A 26,671-nucleotide genomic window follows, 5' to 3' on the forward strand; every position below is an offset into this window, starting at 1 on the left:
CTATAGGGGGCAGCAGCAGCCGCACCCATATTTGTTTGTACCCGCAGCGAAAAAGAAGAAACCACTAGGACAGTGGAGGAAAAAAAAAAAAAAGCGGAGCAACTACTCCTGTTTACAACCACATAATGGAGTCCAAATGGCCAAATACGATTCGCAAGCGTATATTATTTACTGGATTTACGCTTTGTGTTGTTTTGGGTGAGTGTTGAAGCCCCGCTTGGGTTAAATTTCCATTTGTAAACGTTTGAGTTCATTATTTTAGGTGGGATCTCAGGTTAGCAGGCTAGCAGCGTTTACACCTCTATTCCCAATCCTTTAAGAGTTAACACGCCTTTCTTCAGCCTCGTAAGCGAGAGACTATCTTTAACACTGCCCGGATTTTTTTTTTTTTAAACTGGGATATGGGTTAGAGACTCCACCGTATGTGAGAGACAGTGTTACAGAAAATGCAATCTGTTAAATTCACTAAAACCTGAATGGAGATTGGCACAGGATGGTGGCTGCCGCCCCTGGCCGCGTCGTCCTGCGGAAGGTGAAGGTGGGTTCAGGCGTGGAAAGTAGCGATGCTAACCAGCTGTTTAGCTGAAATAAGAGTCCCTGGGTGTTTTAAGACCCATGCCGATTTGATTTAAATGTTCTAGTAAGGCAGGAGATATTTAAAAGTGTGCGCTGTCGTACATGTAACCAGAATTTAAAGTAAAGCCGTTTAAACGCTGATTTCTGAATAGAGCTTTTGTTAGGCGTGTGTCTCAACGGTATTTACGTGTCACCTGTGAAATGTCGTCTACCAATAGAGCTACCAATCAATTCTTATTTTATTTACATAATCGAACAGCACACTAAGACAGTTTTTAATCTGCATGCAGGTGGACTAGCACAGCATCCAGCCCCCGCGATAACGTCTCATTTCGTCGTTTGCTAACCGTATTTTGACCCAGATAACGAAGTATGTTGGGTACTAAACACTGTGTACTTAATGGTACACGTAGCATCACAACGGCGGGGACATGATTTTTGCGCGAAGTTTCGCTTTGGATTGCCAGATTTGCGTCACTATTTTTTTTTTTTTGCTTTTGGCAGGAAGCACAATAGTGGCTTCGTGTTGTAACTACGTGTTACTGCAGCTGCCTGCAAGTTGGTGAGAGGCACGGACTGAAATGACCAGGGGCCCTCTATCTATTCAGGCACAGGGTATATGTGCCCTCGCACAGTTTGGTCGCATAGTAATATAAAAAGCTGTGAACTACAGCACGAACTTGCATTCATTACTTTGGCTAAGCCGTTTTGTGCTATACATTTAGCAGCTCAAAATGTGCATCTTAAGAAGGAAAACATACACTTTAATCTAATTTATCTGTAGTTAATTTTTTAAAACATTTTTAACATCCTGAACATTGGAAAAATTATATTTGCATTCAATTTGAGTAGTTTTAACAGTATGTGTTAGGAAAGTGTTGACTGTAATCCACAATTTAGTGTGTATACTTCATCCAGGTCTGAATGTGAAAGTATCAGTTTTTCTCTCAAGATAGTTCTTATTTGGAGAAAACAAGACCAAACAGTGTGGAGCTGAGAGGGATGTTGTTTGGGGTTTAACTGATTTAAGAAAATGCACCGTCCAACATTTCACATGATGAGACAGTTTAAAACAAGTTTTTATGATCAGCAGGTTTCATGGGAATTTAGATCTGTGATGTGGGTGTAGTAAAACTAAATAAATGACAAATGACATAAGACCTACAATTAAACCTTATGGTGTACCATAAGTTGCATATTCTTATTAGATAATTTTTTGAGGGTTTTTTTTTTTTTCCCAAGAGATAAAAATGAAACCAAGTGGTTTGTCCCTGATCCCAACCCATCTATTAAAATCCTAGAATCTGTTGTATTGAAAACTGCTCTTATGTCTAAAAAGATATAGTGGCCTTTTATGTTGTTTAAAAGAAGGTGTTTGGTTACCTCGAGGAACCTCTTTTCTGTGCTGTGTAGAGCTCAAAAACCCTATTGAAATTTCTCCAAACTGCCATTTAGGCACACAAATGCTAAAGTGGGTTGAAACCACTGTTTCTCAAACTTTTGATGAAGGATGAAGAACTGAAGGATTGTATCTAACAGTTAACATCACTGAGACAGCACCTAGGGTTTTAGGATCACCAGGTCTCACGGATATATCCTAATGTTGTTGGTGTTGCATTGAAAGAAGAAGTAATAAGAATAAGTAAATGTGGCAGTGTAACTTAATAAAAGTGACCAGCTGGAAGCATAAAAACAGAAAACACCATAGGACCTAAAATCGAACCTTGTGGTACACCACAGTTAATGTGAGCTGCAGATGTGTGAAGCTTTTCAAAAGAACTGAATCTCTGTAATTTGTGATTAAAGTTAAGAAATTGGTCCGAAGTTATTAAGAACTGAAGGATTAAGATTTAGTTTGTTTAAAAGATGCTTGACCACACTATATTGAAAAAGCAATGTATAAAGAGCAGTTAATAATCGATAAAACAATGATTTAATAAGGTTTGTGAAGAAAAATGTTGAACATGTCTCTGCCATCTAATATTTAAAAAGGCAGAAACAGTTTAAAACGGCAGCTTTTAGGATGACTAGGTCAAAGTATGTCTTTAATGCTGGTGTACAACTGAAAGAAGAAGTTCTAGGTTCACAAATAGAAAATTACACCACCTAAAAATTGAACCTTGTGGTAAAGCACAGAAAGTATGAAGTGCAGATTATGGAGAGCAACCTTTTTTAAAAAGATAAATTCTAAACTCAAACACTAGCAGGTTATCTTCTGCATAATCCAGCTGTTTTTCTTTCTTTCTTTCTTTTTTTTCTGTAGTTTATTTTATTTTTTTCACTTCAAATTACATTTAAATCATCGTTAGATCACTCGGCTTTTACAGGCTCAACATGATCTGGCATTTTAGAAAGGATGTGCATGAAATTGCAAATTAGCCGGCTCAGCAGTTGACAGTCACTTTATTTGATTTTGGACAGGATGTTTCTGTGAAGTGAGATTAAGAGCAGAAATCACAAACAGTTTTGCCAACCTTAAAAACAACTTTTAAAACTGTTTCCTGAAATTTGAAGACGGAAAACAGTGTTCTGCTTTGAATCACAGATATCATCTGACAAATACTTCCTTTCGTTTTATAAATTATTGTGAGATTGCCTCAGCAGTGTGCTGACTATATGCTGCTCTAAGAGTTGCTTTTGTTTTTGAAGCACGGTGTTTCCCCGAGTCTAAATCTGAGACTTGGATCTAATGTCTGCAAGCGGCCGAGGCTACTTATTGCTCTGTTGCTTTTATACCTTGGCCTGCTAGCTCTTCTGATTACAAGATGTGGAAGTCACGTATCTCTGTTTGCTAATACTTGTGTGGCTCGATTTGTATATTCATAGTTCTATCAAAACCTTTCAAGGTGGCAAAAAGGTGAATGTACTGCCAAACATTTCCTACTCATAGCTGCTATGGTAAGGTTATTAATCATCAAGCTGTGCAGTCAGTGTTTGACATTTATCACACAGCCTTTTAAAGAACATTTGTTGCATTTATTTGTCTCCAATGTGTCCAGTATTGCACTGCAGTCTTGTTTCTACAATTTATAGTGTAAAAAATGGTTCTGATTTGGTGTTGAAGGTTGTGCAGTTAGTCAGGGTCACATTTGGGTATCTATTTTCTCAGCTATAAGAACAATCAGATTGAGTATCACATTATCTGATGCAGGTTGCAATGTTAACTTGAATTTAACAGATAATCTAATCTGGTCTGAGCAGTTTAGGTTTAAAATTGGCACCAGGTGCGACATTTTCACTAAATCATTGTAATAATTATGATCAAAATAAAAAGTGCTTTCATTAGCTCTGTGTTCATCGCTCTCTAAGAAGTCATACCGGCCTAGAGAACAGTTGGCAATAATCTGGCAATCAACCATTTGCTTGGGAAAAATGTGTGTTCTGCAATTGGTTGCTGGAGGTTGAAATCAATCACAAAGCAGGTGTTGCAACAGAAATTTCCCTGTGGTTGCACCTGGTCACTAGCAGATTGCCACAGTCACCGACAGGTCGATGAGTTACACGCAAGTCATCAACTTGTGTGCAAATATTCGTCAGCTACTAGCCGAGCGCTAGTATGACTTGAGAAAGTGCAATCCAAAGCCGGAAATGGTGAACACTGACTTAAAAAACCAGAAAAACAAAAACAAAGTAGTGCCTTATTGCCGTAGTCATTTCAAAAGATGGAACTTTTTGCCATGTAGTTTCACTATGTCTCAGAGGGTATTCTTGGCGAGTGTTTGCAGACAAGTCTGCATACCAACCACTCACCTGCTGGTTGGTTATACCTTTTGGAGCTGGCATTGCACCTTTTTTTTTTTTTTTTTTTTTTTTTTTTTTTTTTTTTTTAGGGGGGGTTAATGTGCTGTGTTACGCTGCGGCCACTGCAGCTAGGTTGAAGACACAAGTGTACGATTGTGTTGGTTTTTATTGTATTCCAGTACAAGAGCTTAGAGATGTACATATATACAAAGGGAGATGTTACAACTGTGGAAAAACCTTGCAAAAGAATACTCGGCAAAGTCTCGCGGACCTACGTTTACACCAGAAAATCTCTGAAAATTAATCAGTCTTTTTGTAGGATGTTTTTGGCTAAAAGTCTGAAACTTCAGTCTCTTTATTTGCAGCTTCAGTGCTGCGTTTTACAGTTTAAAAAATATTCTTTATATGTCTTTGTCTTATATCTTTATCTTTGTTCCTTTGATAATGTCTAAATGAAGCAGGCTCTGTCACGAGAGTCATGTGACTCTTGTGACAGCGCCTGAAGCAGGAAGCCTGGTTTAGCAGAGACTGCTGATAATCACCATTGTGATACCTTTTAGGTTGTTTCTGAGCAGAGAAAGCCCGTGTTGCTCAGTTGTACGTCTCTCTTTACATTATGCACAACATCAAACACCAAGTTGCCTTTGATGCAGCCATAAATATGGGAATTGAGGATTCTGGATAAATGAGCAGAGCTGTAAAACCATCCGTCTGTTTTTCCGGTTACATTAAAATAGTTTGAGTAATCTTACAGGTGGCTGGATAAGATACCTCCACGTCAGATTTTAGCCTGACACGGACTAAAATCTGTGTCAGGCTTGTCTCGCTGCCTGTGACCTCACTTCAGTTGTTTATTTAGTGCTCTGACTCATACATATGTGTTTTCCCACACAGAGGCCAGCTAAGAGCAAGCAAGAAGTACTAAAACAACGTCCAGCTCTACAGGACAAGCGTGAGGAAGTTTAGAAGGGTTCAAAGATCAGTGGCATGAATGGGTTAGACCGTAATTTATGATTTTGGGGCATGCTCACAGTAATCGTTACTACCACTGCAGGGTTTGGACAAAATCTTTTTAATTAGGGACACTTGAATATTTTAATTCAGTGAAATTAAAATTTAATAGGGACACATGTTTCTTTTTCTTATGTGTATGTGTTGTGCCCTTTGTGTTGGGGGAAGCAAAAGAAATCTTAATTTTAAAAAAACCCAAACCCTTCAGCTCAGCACAGTTTAATTCATGTTTAAGAATTTAAGAATATTGACTGATACAGACGTTTGGCTGACGAAGTTGTCCGCCCTGTTTGATCAATGGTGCCATCTGTGCTAATACCAATCTAAGTTTTTACATATATATGTGTCATGATGTCAAAGAAGTTATTTTAACAACTTCAAACAAAGCAAAATATTTTACAAACTGTGAAAGAAAACATTTCCTGCTAGAAGTGGTAACAACACTTAATTCACTACTTGAGGCAAAAACACCATTGGAGTAAAACCAGGCCGCAGAGGATGAGAAAACTAAAATGCTTGACTCAGCTGAGCACTCCCTAGCTGGACTCCAAATGACAGGAAAAGCAAACAGAGGATTAAAATTACTGATGCAGATGGTAACGAGAATAAGAATAATAATGATTAAAAAAACCCTGGGATAGTTTTAGCAGTACTGCTGCTCTATAATGTTGCTGGTGAATGATGAAAAATGCCTCTTGTTTTGTTTACCTTAATAAAGGATGCTTTCTGCAAACGACAGTTATGGAGTTCCTAACCTAAAAACTAAAAAAATATGATGTAATTCTAAGGTGCATTGACCACACTAACTCGTGCAGGTGAAGGAGGCACAGAGGAAATTGGAAACATGATTCAGAGTTACATTAAAGAGATTGAAGACCTTCGGGCAAAACTCCTGGAGAGCGAGGCTATCAGTGAGAATTTGAGGAAGAATCTGTCCCGTGCCTCCAACCGTCAGTCGTTCTATGGAGGGTCCAGCTCCTTTTCCTCCACTCTTCTGGCCCCCGAGAAGGAGACTGCTAACATTATCGAACTCGCTAAGAAAGATCTGGAGAAACTGAAGAAACGAGAAAAGAAGAAAAAGAAAAGCGTCAACAAAGAAGTTCCTGACAATGAGCAAGACAGATTTTGTCCCTTTTTATTAATACTGTGGGACTGCACCAAGCTTCCGATTATTAACTGATGATTAACAAGGCTATTATAGTTAACTAAAACTAAACCTAAAAATTACTTATGAAAAAAAATAATTAAAACTAACTAAAAACCATTTTGGGATCTTGGAAGACTAACTACAAAATAAACCAATAGCCTTTCTGGATTGTATACCTGCTGGCCGTGGTGTTGGTTTAACCCCGAACCCTTGCTGCTTTGTGTGCTTACACTTGTTGTTTTGTGTTCACAAACAGTCACAAGACCCACGTCTGCGATCGAGATACACGCTGATCCTGAGGTGATAGTACAGAACGGTACCACGGGGATTCTTCGATGCACCTTTAGGTCCAGCGAAGTGGTCAGCTCGGCCACCACGGTGACCTGGAACTTTCAGTCGAGTCATCCCGACAGTCAGTACTACAAATCTCCATACGTGGTAAGTCCCCGCTGGTTGTGTCAGCTCTGGGAAGATTTCCCACAGTTTTTAAGGATGTTTTCCTGCGATTGTTTTATCTGTCGTGACACAAGAAGAACGGATTTGGCTGTTCCCTGAGGGATGGGTGAGAGCACATTGTTATGATTTGGTTTCAGTAGGCTTTCAGTTTAAGCGCCAGCCTTTTTTCTTTTCTTTTCTAAAAATATATCAGGTACAGTTATACTCTCTCCATGTACTGTCTTTACATATCTACATATTTGTTTTTATCAAATTTTTCCGTTTGCTTTCATCTGTTTATGTTCTGCTGCTATCTTGCTTGAGCATCGTAATTGGATCCCGTGGTATGCTTTCATTTTTCTCTTTAGTTCTTATAGCACTTTGTCGACTTAAATCTCTTTGTAGACTTTAGTTTTCAGCTACATATTTTTCCTACAGTGTTATTTGTTACTGCTGAGAATTGACTTGTGGTGAGTAGCTTGAACTTATTAGTGTATATTCCTCTAAAACTCTTAAGCAGCTAAAAAAAAAGAAAAGAAAGAGGGATGTTTGTGTGGATCATGTCCTATCTACAAAGGAGTTTTGTTTACAGTCCAGTCAGGCTGGGCGGGGCCTGTCTGTCTGCTGTGATCTGACTCATGCATATATAATGACATAGCTGAAGGGCCTTTAATTTGCAGAGCAGTCATGGCAGAACACATACACGCAGTCTACACTTGGAGCATGTTGTAACATCGAGCTGTGTATCTTAAAACATCAATCTCTCTGACGTTTCAGACCCATCATTTGCAGAATAAATACTTCTCTTCCTACAGAAATAATGCTTGTCCAAAAAAAACACCAAAAAGCTAAGATAAGGGAAAGCTGCTCAGTGAAGGAAAAATGCTGTGCAGCAGTAATGTTGAAAAAAAAAAAGGTCTTTCTAGTACCTCAGATATTCTGTGATTAATCCAAATTAGAGCTGGGCGATATGAGATTTTTTCATATCACGATATGTTTTTTTCATTTCAGGCGATAACGATATCTATCACGATATGAGCCAAATAACTATATTTGTAAGATTTAAATGTGCCGTTGCTCACAAGTAAAATGTGAAATAATCAGCAGCTTGTTTTTAAATATTTATTTCCCATAATAAATTCAACAGGGTAGATGTACTTAAGGAACATGAGACTTTTTCAGATAAATAAAGGCAAATATTGCAAACTACACAAAAGGCAGCCGCTAAAGCGTTTAAGTTTCAAAATAGAACAAACAAAACAGACTAAATTGTCAATTCCACTTAGAAACAAAATATTAATTCTAAAAATAAATCTTAGTTTGTTTTACAGAAGAACAGACAAAACTGACTAACTTTTGTCAATATCAAATAAACTGAGAACTAAAAGGAAATTCTCAATCTCTCCTTGTTGTATAGTTTAGCTTTTCAAACAGTTTTAACAGTTACTTTAGTCTGACAAAAGCCGAATGACGAATTAGCGCTTCCAGTCAGAGACTGAGGCTACGTCCACGCGTACACGGGTATTTTTGAAAACGGAGATTTTCCGTTTTCGTTTTAAAAAATAATCCCGTCCACACATAAAGGCAGAAATGAAGGAAAACGCTGCTATGAACATGCCAAAGCAGCAGGTGGAGCTAGATTTCTAACCGTGCAGAAATGTTGGCCAATCAGAAGTCTAGAAGCCTCGGTGGGAAAAAGTAAACAAAGCTGGGGCATAGAAGCAGAACCGAGTCGTATGTGTGGAGGGACAGTAACTGTGTGTATATGTAAGCATTTAAACACTGCAGAGAGTAGAATTAACAGTAACAGTATTGTAGAAATTCATATCACCGAAACAATAACGTGGCGCACAGTGTGACGCATGCACCAGTTTATTGTATTTCCAGACTTGCTTTCGGCACAATTTACAGTGCACGCTACTCTGTTTCTTGAAATAGCCGAAATACCTTCAAACTACGGAACCTCTATGGCTCTTCCGTTCGACAATCTCTCCGGCATTGGAACCATCATCTGTTTTCTCTTCGGTCACGCTCGGTTGATTTTTCTAGTCGGCACACTCATGTCCTCCATTATGCGCTGGCTCCATTACCCGCTGGCTGCTTCCCAAACAAACACACGTGCGGCTTGGCACTTGTGCTGTACGTAACAAGTCACGTGACGTGACGCTGCGGCTGTGATTGGTTCGGCTCTGCGCTACTGAATTTGGATCGGCTGACCTTTTTTTTTTTTTTTTTTCTTTCTTCAAGAGGACAAGAGCGGCGAGGTCTATCGCGATAGCTTAATTTCTCTATCGAGTAAAAGTTATATCGCGATACATATCGTTATCGTTCTATCACCCAGCTCTAATCCAAATGTCAAAATTGTCCAACATACTAAGCAACTGTTGTCATTAGAGATGGCAGGATACCAAAAATTTGTAGTTGGTGCATGCGTTTCAAATTCTACGCATTTCAGTACAAAAAAAAACTAATCAAGAGTGACCTACTTTCCCTGTAAACATCTGCAGGGCCGTCTTTGAGCTGCCTAGACAGGTTTGAGGTGTTCCCTCCTTTTGTTTAAGACATTGTGCAGTGAAAGAGGTTCAAAGTTGGCTTGAGACCCAAACTTGACATTAGTGAGCAGCTAGGAAAACAAAGGGGACATGCAGGAAACGGTCCAGGGCGTCAACCAATAAGATTTTAAATTTAATTAGGCTACATTAGTTTTGGCTTTCGGTGATTTATAAAAACAAAATTGCTGGGATAACATGATCATTTTCTTGCTTTCATTTTGACTACAAAGGAGAGCCTTTAATCATCGACTTCCATCCAGAGAAGAAGTTGTCAATCAGTACTGTCTAATGTTGCATTACTAACCCTTAAAAAATCTGAAATGAGCTGCAAGACAAATTGAAGCTACAGCTACAGTAACACAGCTTTCACCATTACTGATTGGTACAAATAATTACATTACAAGTTATTTAGTAGTTTAATGTTGGATTTTAATTACATTAATGCTATTTTTTGTTGCATTTATGTTTATAGAACTACAAGAATGAAACTGGTTTACTGCTTTAATTATTACTAATAAAACTGAATAATTGTTAGCATATTTAATCCTTTATAGTTTGACAACAATATGAAAGCCACTTCAAGTTCTGTCTGTTTTTCTACAAAAGAATCAAATTATCTGACATCAACTTGAGAGAATTCTTTATTTATTTATTGTTGTGTTAATTTTTGAAGGTAAAGAAAAAACCTCAGCCATAATAAAGAAAAGGAAAACTGCAAAACAAAATTTGGGATTGCAGTAAAGAAGAAAATCTAGTTGAGTTGTGGCAAAAAAAGCCTTGTTTTTGTATGATGTGTCATGTCATCGTGACTGAGCCAAGGCCAAAGACCAGAGAAACAAATGACAGAGGAAAAACTCCCGTCTATGTTATAATCGTAGTAGCAGCAGCAATAGGTTCAGTAAGTTCAGTATCATCATACAATTCACATACATGATGCTTGATGTCCTGTCAGTTCCACGTAGCACAGTGTGGCTGCAGTGAAGACTGTTCAGTGTGTAGGTGTCTTATGGCAGCTGTTGTTCCAGTATACAGGAATAATAGTCACAGCCAGGAAACCAGTTTGTTTGACCTCTTTGTTTACTAAATTATGGAAATTATCTATTAATTTATCTATGTCAAATATAAGAACAATATTGCTGCAGTGTCTGCAGTGTCCAAAAAAAGTCATTTTATTTAGCACATATGAACACCTTAGATGTTGACCAAAGTGCTGGACGATGAGTAAAACCCAAAACAAAAAATAAAAGGACAAAAAAAGAATAAAAATTATAATTTTAATAAATACAAATAGAGTACAAATATAAAACGATGGTAAGAAAGCAGTAAATATTAGAGATTTTTGTTCAAGTAATTGTCAAAAGAATGTATTATTATTGTTTTTAGTACCTGGAGATTTGTTTTTTGGTTTTTAATTATTGTACACTTTATTGCATTTTGTCTACATGTCTGTTCTTTTACTTAATCTAGCATTACTGTACTTTTATACATTTTATTTAATAGTAAAAGTCCATGTTACAGTATTGCTTGGTCTGTTTTTGCTATTCGAAAACAAGTACATTTAATCGCATTGAGGGGAGAAAAATGTGGGATTGTTTGATCAATAAAATCAGGTCATTTTAGCCCGTTGCTCGGTGGTTGCTAGAGAACACGGCTGATCTAGATGAGAACCTTCAGGGGTCGGAGATGTCCCCATTTATACATGAGTACATTTTCACCAGCATTTCCTTCCTTTTTGTAGATTTTCTACTTTACAAGTGGGAGAGGATTCCCAGGGTCAGAGGAGTTCAAAGACCGCGTGCAGTTTATCGGGGACATCAACAAGAGGGACGTCTCGATACAGCTGAGCCCAACTTATTTCAGCGACAACGGCACGTTTTTCTGTGACGTGAAGAACCCCCCAGATGTGATGGGGACGCAGGCTCGAACCGAGCTCAGGGTCGTGCTGAAAGGTGAGTTTTTGTCAGATTTACATTGAAATTAATGCACCAGAGTTAAATGTTGGAAATGTAGAAAATTAATAAAAAGAAAAATCAGTGACAGGTTGAGTTAGTGTGGCTGGGAAAGATGTCTTTCTAAATGCCTCCTGCTACTCTGCGGCCTTGAACAGACACTCGTCAGTTGTTTTCACCCACTCAGCAGGGCTCTGCTCACACACATGCTGATTGGATGGCGAGAAAACACAGTGTAGCACAGTGTGAGCCTCTGCGCACTATCGCTTGTGTTTCCAGGCAAAGAGGGGACTTTTCTTTTTCACTAGCCAATCAAACATGATGGACTGGATCGTGGCCATCTTAACCACAGTGTGTCGATTGCACCACCTGTAACAAGTTAAATCCTGGACTACTTAATGGTTTATCTAGGAATGCTGTTGCGACATGCTTTTGTACTACTTGCAGTTCAAACCGGATTAACTGCAAACTTTCTTTGAATCTCCTGTTAGGCATCTGTAAACATTAGATCCATATCGCCCAAATTCAAAAGATAAATGAAAGACTGTCAAGAATAAAAGTGCTACTCTGCCTGCTGGCACTAAACAGCACACAGTGACGTATTTAGCTGCAAAAATGCTTTTCTTTTTTCTTATGGGCTCACATTTATTCCCTCGCATGCCATAAAAAAATCCCTTATTACACGTTACAATTGAGCATTATGTTACAGTGTTGTGTGTTCATATTAGATGTGGGTAAAGTTATGATTAATTAAAAAAAACAACAACGGAGAAACAATGTTTGGCGACAAGCTCGTTAGAGATTTATTGATGCCATCCTGTTACAGGAAAAGGACGTTACCTTTGGTCTTTCGTGAGAGCAGGTTTCCACTTGCATTGGCATTTTTGTGCATTGCAAAAAGGGGCACACACATACTGTTTTTATATGCTGTGTGAGTGATGGACTAAACCCGTTCACTATGTCCCTCGACAGATATTTGTGTTATTCTCTCTCATATTCCTGATCAAACTGATTTGTAAAGTTGCAATTGCCAATCAGGAATGAAAAATGCAATCATTTTCTGGCTTTACCCCATAATTCACCAGGTTTTTGAGGCCCTTCACGCAACTTTAAATCACACCAGGAGTATTTTAGCCTCTAGAGTGCATTGCGCCTTTTATGGACTGCTCAAATCACAGAATTTTGACCACAAGAACTGTGATTTCATCACCGAGTGGGTGTGACCACTCTGTTCCCTGCCAGAGAGATAGTATTTGGGTAACTGGGCAACAAACATTATCCATATAGCCCCGAAAGCAGCAACAGGTCCACGGCCTGATTGTCTGCTCTGTCTAATAAACTGCATGTACCTCAGCATATCTCTGAATCTTGTTGTGACTAGGTCTGTCAGCCAGGGTTCACATTGTAGTAATCTGAGGTGGAAAATTGCACTAAAATAAAAGCCTTTAATGTTGCATATACAATTTTCCATTATCTTTGGCACATCAATGGGCCAAATCCTGTAAAAGAAAAACAAAAGGAAAATAAAGGAAACTATAAAAAGTTGTAGGAGAAGTAGATCAGACGTACATTTTTATGATTAAAATGATCACAACGGTACATTTACATACATAGCTGAGGTAATAAATGACTCCATTTGATCAGTTAAAGGTGAAATTCATTAAAGGTACAAAATAAACACATCAAATATCATCAGTTAATGAGAAAAGACTAATAAATGCAAGCTATTCAAGCACATATGGCAAATCACTGCATAACCACTGTTTGTGTTCACTCAGCTGAAGACCACATGTGCATGTGATGGCTTGTCTGCTTTACATGTGGCTGCACCTTTTCGCAAGTTCAGGTTTTTCTTTGTACCAAACATCTGTATCTAGGAAGCAATAAAGAGTCTAAATAGAGCATGTGTGTTGTACTCGACTATGTTTTAGCCGCAGTTTCTTTTGGCTCTCACAATGAGCTGCCTTGGTATTGTTCCAGCTTTTGTTGCTCAGCTTTCAGTGATACGCCCAGCTGTGTTCTTGGTTTCCAGGCCTGGGGGTTCAAGTTTTGTGCTTTATTTATGGTAGCATAACTGTATTTATACATGATGAAGGAACCGAGTCAGCCTTGTGCTCACAATCTTATTTTTGTATTCTGAAATCTACTTTTTACTTTGAAATTATTATTCGCACAATTCTGTTTATCTTCACACGCTTTGGCTCTAACAAAGAGCTGCCTTAGTGTGGTTCCAGCTTTTAATACTACTGGATACTCAGGTTTAAGCACCACTCCCATCTGTGATGTTAATTTCCAGGAATGGGGTTTAAAAGTGTTTTATTTATAGTAGCGTAGCTTTATTTACAGTGACTGGGTGATGTGGGTCTTTCACATGAAGTCTAATTTGTTTTAGTTTGGAGGACATTGTGAAATCCATTATCAAACTAAGTAAGATGAAACTCTTTTGTTGTGTTTGCGTGTGTAATATCCGTACATTTCACAATGTTGGGCAGTTTTGTCATAATCTGTGAGTAATTAGTCCAACATTTTTGGAAACTCTGGACCACTTTAAAACATTACAAAATAGTCTGTTAGTTGACTCAAGACTTTTGCACGGTCCCGCAGAGCTGTTGGCCCTGCGCGTCGAAAGAAGCCAGTTGAGATGTTTCGGGTATTTGGTTAGGATGGCTCCTGGGTGCCTCCCAAGCATGCCCAACTGGGAGGAGACCCTGGGGTAGACCCAGTACCCGCTAGTGAGATGCCCTGAGAAAGCCTCAGAATCCCCCAGGATGAAATGTTAGGTGTGGCTGGGAATGTCTGGAATATCATGGATGGGTGGACTGATCCTGAATGTTCTTCATTGTGTGTGTGTTTTTTTTTTTTTGTTTGTTTGTTTGTTTGTTTTTCCCCAGAGTCTTATTCGCAGAACAACACCACGCTTATAGTTGCAGGAGTTTGTGGTGCTTTATTGGTGCTTGTGCTGATTGCTGTGGCGGCCTGCATTGTCATGAGGGTACTTCACAACCGCCATGATTACGAAGGGTAAGTGAGCCGTTCAACTTTACGCTGTTCCAGATTACCGATGACCTCAACTACAGTGAAGCTGCAAAATTTTCAAAAGTTTAAAAACTATATTCAGAACCTAAAAGTAGCTTCACTCTCAACGCCAACGTTATGCAGTTATAAGCTGAACGCACATTTAATAAATGTAACACATATGTACACGTGATAAAACAACTATTTGGTGATGCACTCATATATATCCAGACATAGTCGCAGTCAAACTCTTGTTAGTTTATTTATTTTTGTTCTTAGCAGCTTTAAGCTCCATATTTATATTATAGATATAAAAATATAAAGATACATCATAAAGAGCAATAAAGTTTTTGAAGTTGGTAAATACTGAATACTACAATTATATGATTTACACCTTTATATCTGTACTAGTAGTTTCACTATAAGTGTGACACTATCATTATATTTAAGTATGAAATATTGATCTTGTGTGAGCGATGCACACGTGATAATGATGTACATTTTTCTGACTCGCCAACTCTACTAAGATTTTTTTTTTTCAGTAAAATTAATTTCGTTCTCAATGTGACTCAGTTACTGCAATTACTTTTATCAGTTTTCTACAGAAAGTAGTTAATAGTGAATTTTGTGTGTTATTTAGTTATTTATTTACCGTTATGAACCCAGATCCATGCAGGGTCTGCAGGTGTTCATAAATACAGTTTAGACAGTATTAAAGTTTAACATTTCTAAAAGATTTGAGAATATTTTGTCTTGTGTGCCGCAGACAGTGGTTTCACCTGTAAAATCCTTTATATCTACAGCTGTATGAGATGTTTTAAATCCATAAAGTAAGTGCTTCATCCGCACATCCTGTAACAATAATGATAAACAGCAAGTGGTATTTTAATTGATAGCTAGCAACGAGAATATGTTAACGTTAATCTCCTGTGAATACAGAAAAATACCCCCACTGACTGACTGAATTATAACTGAATTATAATTGGGTTGTTTTCTTTGGTTATTTGTGTCTGTTGATAGTAACTTTACCTGATTTGTTTGATGTTTAATGCTCACATTATGTATTCATTATACTGATGTAAAAATAATACTTGATGCTGTTAAAATGAAAGGTAAGTTAAACAGATGATACTGGTTTCCTGAATCATTGTTTTGTTTTCAGTAATATTTCACTTGAGAGGTTGGTTTTTTTTCCCGTTAGACCCTCTGTATAGCTCTAACACTTTACAGTATCTGGTGTTTGGTGGGTACTAATTATTAACACGTTTGTTTTTAAAAAAGTGTCCACTCCAGACTTTGCATGCCTGAGGTATTTTTGACCACGTCTACCTCGCATGCCATAGAAACTCTTTCTTCATCTGAGGTATAAACAAAAGAGCCACAAATCTGAGAGATGTCCCTCTTGTCCACCAGGAAGGTGTCAATGAGAGGCCCTGTCTTTTGAGAATTGGCCCACATTTTTAAAAGGTTTGAACACTAAAGGTTGCAAAGCAGAAGCTGCACTCGCTGAGAGGTCTCTCTTGTCAATGCAGCTGCAAATTTCTTGTTGATAGTTTTGTGCTCAACCTTGAAATTTGTGGAGCCATGCCAGTGCTAATGCTTTGTGTGGAAACAGTTCTACTTCAGGCACCAGCACTTGCTTCTGACTGAGTAAGAAAGAAAAATCTGGCACCTTCTGCTTGGCTGCTGAGTGGGTTGAGCCTGTGAGCTGAGCTAACAGGGATCTGTGGGGTGGCTGTTTTCACTGGTGCCAGTCATTTTTTTTCCCCTCCATTAAATTGTATTAACACCACTAACTTCACAGCAACACCTTCTACAAGCATGTTGAGCTTGTTGCCATTTAATCTAGACATTGTCGTTTAATGCATTTATATGTAATTAAGTAACCTGGTTACAGTCAATGTCTCTTTTAGGCAGATTTACTGTCTTTAGAACAGCTTAATGTTAAAGTGTAGAACTTTTATCCATCGTTTGCCACTAACATACAAAACTAAACGGTGTCTTTCTCATCTGCTTCAGTGAGACTAACCCATCGTCAGCTTTTCCCCCTCATGAAACATGTTTATTTGACAACAGTATTTACAGATTTTTATTTATTTATTTTTGGGCAGTGTTCAGTCATCTTAATGGGCTGAAATTTTGGCCTCTCATTGTTCATTTAGCATTCATGTTGTTATTTTCAGGTAAACTGCCTCTCTCCCCTGTTGCCTTTACTAGAGTTGCACTGATTGGCTGCTTGACTTAAGATTTACAACCCTTAGACTGAGAAATTAAATTGGATCAAATAAGCATTGATTCAAGCACAAACGGATTGGCATTTTATTGTTTTGTCTGTTCTATATGTTATAAAATAAAATTTAAATTGAATATTTGTTGAGAGGTTTGCTTGAGCTACTGATTAAAATCAAAAATATTTGGTTTTCTCTTCATACTGAGGAAGAAATAATAAAACTTAGTATAAACATTTAGATTTATAATCTTTTGTTGATGTATTAACTGATCAATCAGTCTTTGCTTTTATGTGATTAACTGTCATTAATTAAGATATCATTACAATAGAAGAGCATCTAATGACTGGTTATGTTATATGTTTGCACTAACTTTTTGTAAAAGTATTATTAATTACTAATATTTATCCATAATTTAGATGAGTATATACTCTAAATCAAGTAATTCAGATGCGGTACAGTAAGATAAACAATGGAGAATGTTAATAAACCTTATTGGGTTAATTTCCATTGTTGTACTTCTGCTCTACATATTAAAACAGTTGAATCAGTGGCTGTATTTGTTGCCCTGCTCATTACATTACATTCAGCAATACTGGTAGTTTTAGTGTTGAATGTTGGAAAATAGTACATATTTGTACAGTTTTCTAGAGCCAAAGCACAGACCTTCAGATTTCTAGAAAACAGTTTTAATTAGTTAAATAAAAAATTAATTTTATTGAGCCAAGAACCTAATCCGTAAGCCCTCAAGTGGAATAAATTCAGTATCAGAGAAATCACCAGGCTTCACATTCAGATTATAAACCACATATTACAAATGATAATGTAATATAAGATCTCCCACATGGTCACACTGGGGAAAACTGGTCGGAGACGTGCAGTGACCCAAATTATTGCAGCTCTGTGCAGTGAACTTGCAGTCTCGTTGACCTCCTGGAAAGAGATTTGCAAAGACACTAGTTGGACTCATCAGTGCAAACTTACTTTGCTTGATTGCGATGGGTTGGCAAGCGGTCTGCATTTATAAATTAGATGACAGTAATTTGCAAACCTTTGCTAATCTGCCTGAAAGCAACTGCAGTCCGTTTGAGTCTGATCACAATTGTTTGGAGACCAGTTCTCCTACAGATGAGCTGTGTATTTGGCTTGCGACTGTAATTGTTCCAACTGCTTGCAGCTGGTTCAATGCAATCACTAAGCAACTATTAATATTTTTGTAGTCAAATTTTCAGTCCTGTTTTTTTCATACTAGTGTGACTGAGCCACAATTATTACCTTGTTGTTGTTGTAAAAAAAATTCAAAACCAAAAAGGGAAAAAATGCAACTATCACACAGATAAAACTAAAACAGCTAAACTGTTATGGGTGGAGATGGAGATAAGGTTTATCTATAAAATTAAAGAAGCTAAATTATATTACACTATGAATTAAGTACAAAATTATAAACTGTAACCTTTGTGCTAAAGAATCAGTCATAAAAATATTCATCAAAATATCTTAATTTGGATTTTATTTGATTGCAAATGTGCTTCCAAAATTGCACACCCACCAATCTGATATGGTCTAAATCCCATCGGTGCACCTCCAGTCGGCGCTCAGCTGCAGCATTTCATGTTCTCATGTCTCATGATTTTGTTTTTTTCTTGTCCATTATTTGTGTTCGTCTCACTTTGACTGTGCACCAATGATTGCTCGACTCCGTTACACCTAAACTAGCTGTACGTCCTTGGAAAGCGTGAACTCTCAGGCTCCGCAGCCTCGAAAGAAGGTGGAGTCCAGAGTGGAGGGCTCCAGATCTACCAGTCCCTCGGGTCCGCTACAGGTATGAGTTGGGGGACGAAGGGAAGGAGCAAAAAACCAGTGGCTGCCTCTGTTTTACTGGAAGGTGGTCACATTTATGTGGACAACGTATCCAAATACAACTGAAAAAAACTTTTTATCCGTCCGTAATATTTAGTTCTGATTTTATATGAATTTTATTTGGTATGTAATCTTATTTTCAGTTGTTTCCATTCATGTTTTTTATTGTTTGGCCAAAAAAACAACCAAAAAAAGGGACCCTCAAAGCGCTTTACAATACCACTATTCATTCACTCTCACATTCACACACTGCTGGTGGAGGCAAGCTACAGTTATAGCCACAGCTGCCCTGGGGCAGACTGACAGAAGCGAGGCTGCCATATCGCACCATCGGCCCTTCTGGCCATCACCAGTAGGCAACGGGTGAAGTGTCTTGCCCAAGGACACAACGACCGAGACTGTCTGAGCCGGGGCTCGAACCGGCAACCTTCCGATTACAAGGCGAACTCCCAACTCTTGAGCCACGATTGCCCCAAATGCTATTGTTAGTTTACTTTTTTAGACATGAACAGTTATTTATCAGGTGTTGCATTTCTTGTGTTTAGCTAATAGACTGAAATTTTCTCATGTGTGTTCTCCCTTTATTGATATTTCTCTGATTTATCAGCTGAATAATTGATCTGTTTTAGCAAATCAAACAGTCAACTCACCCTGAGAAATCTTCAGTGGGCTGTCTTAATACGACAGAGAGCAGAACCAATCTTCAAACCTGCGAGTGAATTTTGCTTGAAATGAAACAAAACAACAAATTGGATTTGATTTCTAAAGTGCGAGTGAAAGGCGTCAGAATAATTTAACAAAAACTGAAAAATGTAGATAAAATGGAAAAAAGGTGAAGGACAGTTATTTACAGACTATAGAGTCCCCCACCCAGTGGTCACAGTGAGAATTTATTTATTTATTTTTAATCTTAGGGCAGATTTTGACTATTTATTGTTTTTAGTGAAGTGTTTCCTCTAAATAATACATGAAGGCGGAAATTTTTTTTAGTTTCTGCTATATTTAAATGTGAAATCTCCTTTCATCAAAATCACTTATCCATGATAATAAGTAATATTAGAAAAATCAGTGTCAAGCACAACTTTTACATTCGTCTTAAGGCCAGCATGTCATCGGTTTTATCCTGATCAGCCAACCAACACTCAACAATTTTAGGTTTACTGTCCAAAAAAACCCCTTATTTTCTCAGTAATAGTTATGTTTGTTATTATTATTTTTTATTTTTATTTTAAAAAGAAGACTAGACTATCCCACACAGACACGGGACTGCTGTTCAGTTTTCGAGTCTCTTAAAGCGTGGGGTGTTTTTGGCTTTGTTTTGGGGGTTTTTCCCTTTAAATTGATGTTTTGATAACTTTTGCTCTACTTTGCAGTACTTTTTTTAACCCTCACAATAACGTTTGCATTTCCTGTGACCCGTGCAGAGCCGTTTTTATGATACAGTATCGTGTATTGTGCAGCACACGTTCCCAACTTGCGGCTGCGCGGGCACCGGTCTGCACCATTTATATTTAGAAAGAGAAACAGAGGAGCTGGTTCACCAGCTTTCTCACTGAAAGACGCTGTCACTGTAATTATGACTGCACCCACGGGATGACACAGCTGTCTCTGCGGCTGTAGTCACGGCTGTCACACTCTCACTACACTGTACTGTATAGTCTGCGTGCAGTGATGATCCCGTGGCAGTCCTGCACTTTTGTGGTGTATTGGTCACGCTTCTCTTTAGGAAGCACCCAAGGCTCTAAATCTCAATCACGGCAAGTCTGAACGATTACCACGGCCAGCTGTAGCTTGCCCCTTAAAATCATCTTAAATGCAGTAAGATGAGATAAAATATTCAGCATCTATCCCAGAAGTTTGGAAACTATTGTATCACAGCTAAAGCCTATCAACCGAATACAGGTATCAAAACATGAGGTGCTAAAGAGTTCCTCTTCCTGTCTTTGTGAGACACATGTTAAATACTTGTATATCGAGTGACACTCCATATTTTGGCAGTGTAATGTTACTATTATCATTATTACTGTATAACCAGTGCCAAAGCTGTTAATAGGAGTGGGAAGGAAATGTGGAAAAAAACTAATGTAAGCCACTTTTCAGAGGCCCTGTAATTGCTAAGTAATTATCCAAATATGGACTAATTATCTAAGCCTTTTTATCTGTGTGTATGTGTTGCCCTTACATCTCCACAGCTAAGCACTAATTAAGTCAAACTATAAGAAGCTGTTGTCTCCCAGTCAGAAGCTCCATTTAAAAAAACAAACAAAGAAAAACCACCTAGGTTTCTGACTTTGGGCTTCTTTAATCACCCATGTGCATAAAGTGATATAAAGGTTGCCGTTTATTATTTGCTTCTTTCTGTATCTACTTGTGTCATTGGCTGACTGTGTTTCTTTCCTGCTCTGCATCTCATTTGTCCTCCAGGGCCCGGTGATATACGCCCAGTTGGATCACTCAGGCAGCAAAAACTCCTTCCATAAGATGGAGCCCGTGGTCTATGCTGACATTCGTAAAAACTGAAGAGGAACCGGGGACCAAATAAAGGAGAAAAAAAAAAAAGTAAACAAAAATCCAGTAAAATATGAGACCTCTCTATCAGCTGCTCTTGGGAAGGGTGGGGATATCTCAACAGGGACACAAGTGGTGCAGTTTCTCTCTCTCTCTCTCTCTCTCTCTCTCTCTCTCTCTCTATTTCTCTCTCTTTAAAATTTTGTCCTCTGAAAGCATGATGATATTATACGATAAAGTAATGTCTCCATGTGCTTTGTTGTAAAAACAAAAGAGAAAAAAAAGCTATGAAAACACTCAAAGTCGATGTTCCACCACTCCGTTACACCAAAACTGTTCTCCAAAAAAAACCAGGGGCACACATAAAAACGAGAAAGCCTTCGGTTATCATTCCAAGTATTATTTGTTTGTTTTGTTTTTGTTCTTGTAGCTTTGTGCCCCCCCCCGTCCCCCCATTAAAGGTTTAGCAGGCTGTTGCACCAACTCAACAGTCCTACTTAAGATGCTCACACCTGAACCGAGTGAGCCCCGTTTAATAAAACGAAGCGAAACAAAAAACATTGGTGCGTTAAACTGTTTCTTCCAGAGAGAAGAGACGTTATAAAGCAGATATTTGAACGATACTCTCACTGTTTGTCTTACATCGCCTTCTCATTCATTGATCACTTCTGCCGAAACTTTGGTGCTTTTTATTGGCCGGTGAGACTGGTCTGAAACTGTACAAACAGCAACATCAGTAAAGATCAAAGAAGATCTACCAACGTCAAAACCTCAAGTTACATTTTTTTGTTAGAAACGGCAGACTGTAGTCGTCACAAAGTTGCAACTGTGCTCTTGTCTGATCCAAACTGTGCCGCATTTAGATCAATGTAAAGAGATGTAGTGTGGTCCAAGTGTGTGCTCACAGTGTTAAAAGTCCCATTAATGAGCCGGGCAGACGCTCCACCGTTTTATTCTCCTTTGTTTACGGGCTTCTGATCTCTGCGCGTCTCTGTCATCCTGAAAACCCGATTGGTTCATCAACAAGTCAGAGTTCAGACTGGGCAAGTTTTTCCTGTTCTGATGGGCCACTGTGTCACATTACATGATTATAGAGTCATAAAATCTTTCTACACCTGAGACGATGATGGCACTGAGAAGGAGGTGCTTGTAATTTCCAGGGTAGAAAAAAAAGTAAACACGTGGAGTCAACTGAAGTTGTGTGTATGACACACTATGACTCACTCCTTCAGATAAAATTTGTAACTTCTGTTCACAGAGAACAGCTTGTGCAGCGCTTTTGGACAAATTTCATACTTTTTTAAACTCCCATCTAAACGAGGAAAGAACCCCTGCATTCAGTGATCACTGGAATATTAAAAAGAACGTAATTTGTAGAATTAAAGCACAAATTTTACAAAATGTGAAACTTCAAGCTGCTCAGTCCTGATAGTTAACACAATGATCATCCCAGGGGAACAAAAAATAAAGTACATTTACCGATATTGTTTCAATGATAAAGAGTAAATATGTCTCCCAGCATAGTGCTGGTAATGCACAGCGTCAGTTTTTGCCAGTTATGCCGCACTGCATAAGATAAAATGACCAAAGTTTGTGCAATGTGTCATCTCAGATTAGAAAGTAATTAGGGGTAATATGTGTTGTCTGAACTCAAACCCAGTCAAATTAAAAAGGAAAAACACTACTTTGAGTAAAAGGATTAAATCTTTAACAGCAGAAGAATAACTTCTGACTGAAACGGCAACATTTTTTTCTCCTGGTGGAAGTTTAGACGTCCTGTAGTGTGAGTGAGCGGTGACCCTTAAAGCGGACTCGACCTGTACTGTAACGTCTGTCTGTCTGCCTTCATATCATCGACTTCGCTAACAGCTGGTGCAACAGTCTGCCGAAGCCACGGCTCCCTCTCCATCGTCTGGCTCTTCCATAGTGATGTTGTTCTGTAGAGGCGAGTGATGTAGATGTAGAATTTTTTTGTTTGTTTGTTTTGTTTTGTTTTTTACACCGCCTTCGGTAACTTTGCATGCAGATATAATGACATCTAAAGAATAACTTTGGTACTGCTCGGCTGGTTTATTTAATTTTTAAGAGCAGAAGCAGCCGTCTGACGTTGGTGTTACTGTGAATGCTTCACTTCTCTGTAAACTCCCGGCATGTCGTTGTGGTACCGGTAAAGACGCCGCATTTAGATTTTCACCTCAGTGGAAAATTCCGTACGTTTAAGTTTCAGTTGCTGTCACTTTTTTTTTTATTTTTCATTGTCCCAGTTTGCGTACATATAAACACATGGACAATGCAACCCAGGTAGATTTATGCGATTTCTTTGTTTTTATTAAAGAGCCATGGGCAGTTTATTTCTTTATGTTGAAATATGCATGTTAGGTTCAATTGAGGTGAAAGATCTCCTTCCTATGAAAACTGGGCGATGTTATTTTGTGCAACAATACACACATTTGCATGCAATTTACTAACATAACACACATTATTATGAGACTATCCGTCCTCTTTTTCTTATTTATGCATAATATAAAGCTCTTTGTCAAACTAATGGGCCAAATATCTAATGCCAACACTTTCCGATTTCAGATGCTTTAAATACATTCCAAAACTTTTGTTTTCTTCCAAAAAGCCAAATTTATGTTGTAATTTCTTTGGTTTTTGTTAACGCGAATATTTGTGTTGCCATCTTGATTCCTTCAGCTTCGTCTTGTGATTCCAAATGCAGTAAAACTCCATGCTGACCAGTGTTTGTATATATTTCTTGCTCCTCGTGTAAGATATAGTGCTGTTATACTGTAACTCATTCCAGTGTGGTATGGCTGTGGATGTCTTTCCTGAGAATGGAAGCGGTTTGCTCGAGAAAGTTGGTGGCATGCTTTGTTTTTCTTACTTAAGTCTTAATTATTTGTCACCAGACACTCTGACATGTGCATAGAGCGCCTGCAAGAAGTGTCGCAACACCAGCCGGTTTAAAGGGCTCCGGCTTAAGTTTCTTCAGCCAACAGTCTGAGCAGAAAACACTAATAAATGTGGCTTGATTAAAAAAGCCTTTAAGTCCATGTTTGTTTGGTGCAGAGGTATCCTGCAGAATAGTTTGGGTAGGCTTCACATTTGCTCTTAAAGCCTAAATCCTTCAAGCCTCCTTTAGATGTTGAGATCCAGAGGAGTTACTCAAGTACGATACTTTTCATTTTATACTGATGAAGGGTCTGTATCTCCTCTGTCTTTTTGCAAAGACAGAAATTTATCAGCAAGGCTGTAAAGCTCATCAAACGCCTGAGACTAAAACGTGTAAGAGAAACCCAACTTTATTGACCTGCTGGGGCCAGTAAATAAAGTTCATTTATTGGAAATGGAGAAGAAATGTTTCCTGTCAGTGTAACTGTCGTTTAATCAGGGTAAAGGCGGCGCTTTGATGTAGAAAATAAGAGGCTCTGCAGAAACGTGGACCTGCAAGGAAGGCTGCCGGTACTGACGATGATTAATCACACTCAGTCACATAGAACCTGACTTGTAAAAATTTATATTCCCCAACTGGTTGGAGAGTGGTTGCCAGGTGCTGCACCACAGCTAATTGCTTTGGGTGCTATTAGATTGCATGGAAGACACCAACTTGCCTGTAACGCTCACTAAGTATTAGTGCAACTAGTGTTTGTCTTCAAAGTAAAAGTTGTGCCTTACTTTTCAAAAGTAAAGCACAACTTTTACTTTGAAGGTGAGCTTTCTCCGTTTTCAGTTTCCGTTGCGCTCGTCAGCTTCTGCACCACTTGGCGCGTACTTGTCGAGCATGTGTAGAGAGTTTGGTGTTTTCTGTGCAGGCTACCGTTGACCACAGCAACCTGTGAGGTTTTTGGTGCAGCGCCATGTGGCTTTCTGCCACCACCCACAGCCAATGAACAGCCAGTTGGAGATTACCTATTTTTCCCTATTGACCAGTGATTACCAGGGGTTACTGACTGGTTGTCGGCTTGTCTGCCCTTTGGAATGTGATAAATAATTTTAAAAGGCTGTTGAAAATGTACATACAATTGTGTGGACTGGATTTAACTTCATCTGTTAGATTTGTGCCTAATTGTGAATGTTTTCTTTGACTTTTGAAAACTAGTGAAGTAGTCTGGTTAGTTACCGGGGAAACCCCCGGGTAAAAACAGCCTAACTCAGGCCGACAACCAAGCCTGTGTTTTCAGGACAGATTTGACAACTGTGGTGAAAGAGGGTTTCCACAAGGAAGGAAGTGTTTGTTAGACCTCTTCAGATGTTTCCGTGTCTGCACTGACACATAAAAGGGAAATTACTCACATGTTTTGTATATTTATCCCAAATTTGTGAAATCCTCTGACACAGCAGTAAAACTTAATGGGTCATAACCAACTTCAGGCTGAAGAAAACCAGGCTTTGGCCGCTTTGACCCAACTGTGGTTGTGACATCACAGCCAGCAAGCACCGCGATGTCTTCCATCTTTTCCTCTCTGTTTCCTTTTTTCGTTTTTGGGTTGTTTTTTAAAAACACTCTTGTTTGCAGCATGCATTCCAAACCAAAACGAAACATCCGTGTACAAACCGTCAGCTGCTGGTCGCTTTGCTCCTAATTGTGACTCGTTGCAGTGTTTAGTGCCGTTGTAGAAATCGTGATGTAAACTATAAATTATGAAAGATTTCCGATGTGACGGAGCTCGCGCGGTGGCGGCGTTTGGTGTTCTGATTGGACGCGGGTCTTAAAGTGCGTGCTCGGTGTTTATCGATGGTAAATAGTTGTGTGTTATTTGAGAATCGTTTGGTATGTTATGTTGTAAAATCTGCACTATGTCTGGCATAACAAAGACAACAAAATGCCCTGTGATTATTATTATTATTATTATTATTGTTATTTTCATTCGTCTCTGAATGACTTTGGCCTCTGTTTGTTTACCGTCTTTAAAACTGGAATGTTGTACATTTAGTGCCTTTTACATTTCATCAGCTAACTTGAACATCTGCTCAAAATAGAAATAAGATTCATTTATTTTCCTTTTATTGTATGTATTTTTTTATACACATAATATCGCCTCTGTATCCACTGTTCAAATTTTATATAAAACTTATTCCTGGCCAACTATCCATGTGTTTCTGTTTATTATTATTATTATATTATACTCACAAAACTGTCAGATTTCTCTTCCATTACTTTTTTCCCCATGAATATTATGTATGTTGGTTAGTTTTAAACTACTGTGTGTAAATATTGTGCAAAAGTCTTGTCTCATTTCTTCATGTTTTACTTCCATGAAGCCAGACTTTAATATTTTTAAAGTGGTCTTGAGCAATAGTTCACATACCTTTGTGAATTTCTTTGGACATTGGCTTCTTTTTCACTCATTTTCAGTCCAGTCCTTGCACCTGACCATTTTCACAGGAATGTTTTTTGTTTTTAAGCCACTTAAAACTAATCCGAGTCAGTCAAACATAAAAGAAGGCGCCGAACCCAAAGGATGAACCTGTGTTGTCGACACGTAGCTTATCAGCCTGATTTGATCCCATTTCTTTAGCAGAATGTATAAAATATGCCAAAGATAAGAGTAAGAGAGCCATAACATTGTATTTTGGCACCAACAAGATGATTCTCAATAAGCTATTGAATAAAAACTTGGCATATCTTAGGATAAAGTAATGTCC

The 26,671-nt window shown here is 38.4% G+C and overlaps 1 protein-coding gene across 1 annotated transcript; it reads left to right on the plus strand.

The window, feature by feature from the left end:
- Window positions 1-26,114, plus strand: mpzl1l (myelin protein zero-like 1 like). Its single transcript, XM_026181658.1, has 6 exons — window positions 1-198; window positions 6,732-6,913; window positions 11,201-11,411; window positions 14,303-14,432; window positions 18,371-18,476; window positions 20,939-26,114. The coding sequence occupies exons 1-6, from the start codon at window positions 126-128 to the stop codon at window positions 21,032-21,034; spliced, it is 798 nt and encodes a 265-aa protein (XP_026037443.1). The 5' UTR covers window positions 1-125; the 3' UTR covers window positions 21,035-26,114.
- Window positions 26,115-26,671: the final 557 nt, after the last annotated feature.

The sequence above is a fragment of the Astatotilapia calliptera genome, chromosome 10, assembly GCF_900246225.1.
Source record: "Astatotilapia calliptera chromosome 10, fAstCal1.2, whole genome shotgun sequence".
In the NCBI taxonomy this organism is placed as follows: domain Eukaryota; kingdom Metazoa; phylum Chordata; class Actinopteri; order Cichliformes; family Cichlidae; genus Astatotilapia; species Astatotilapia calliptera.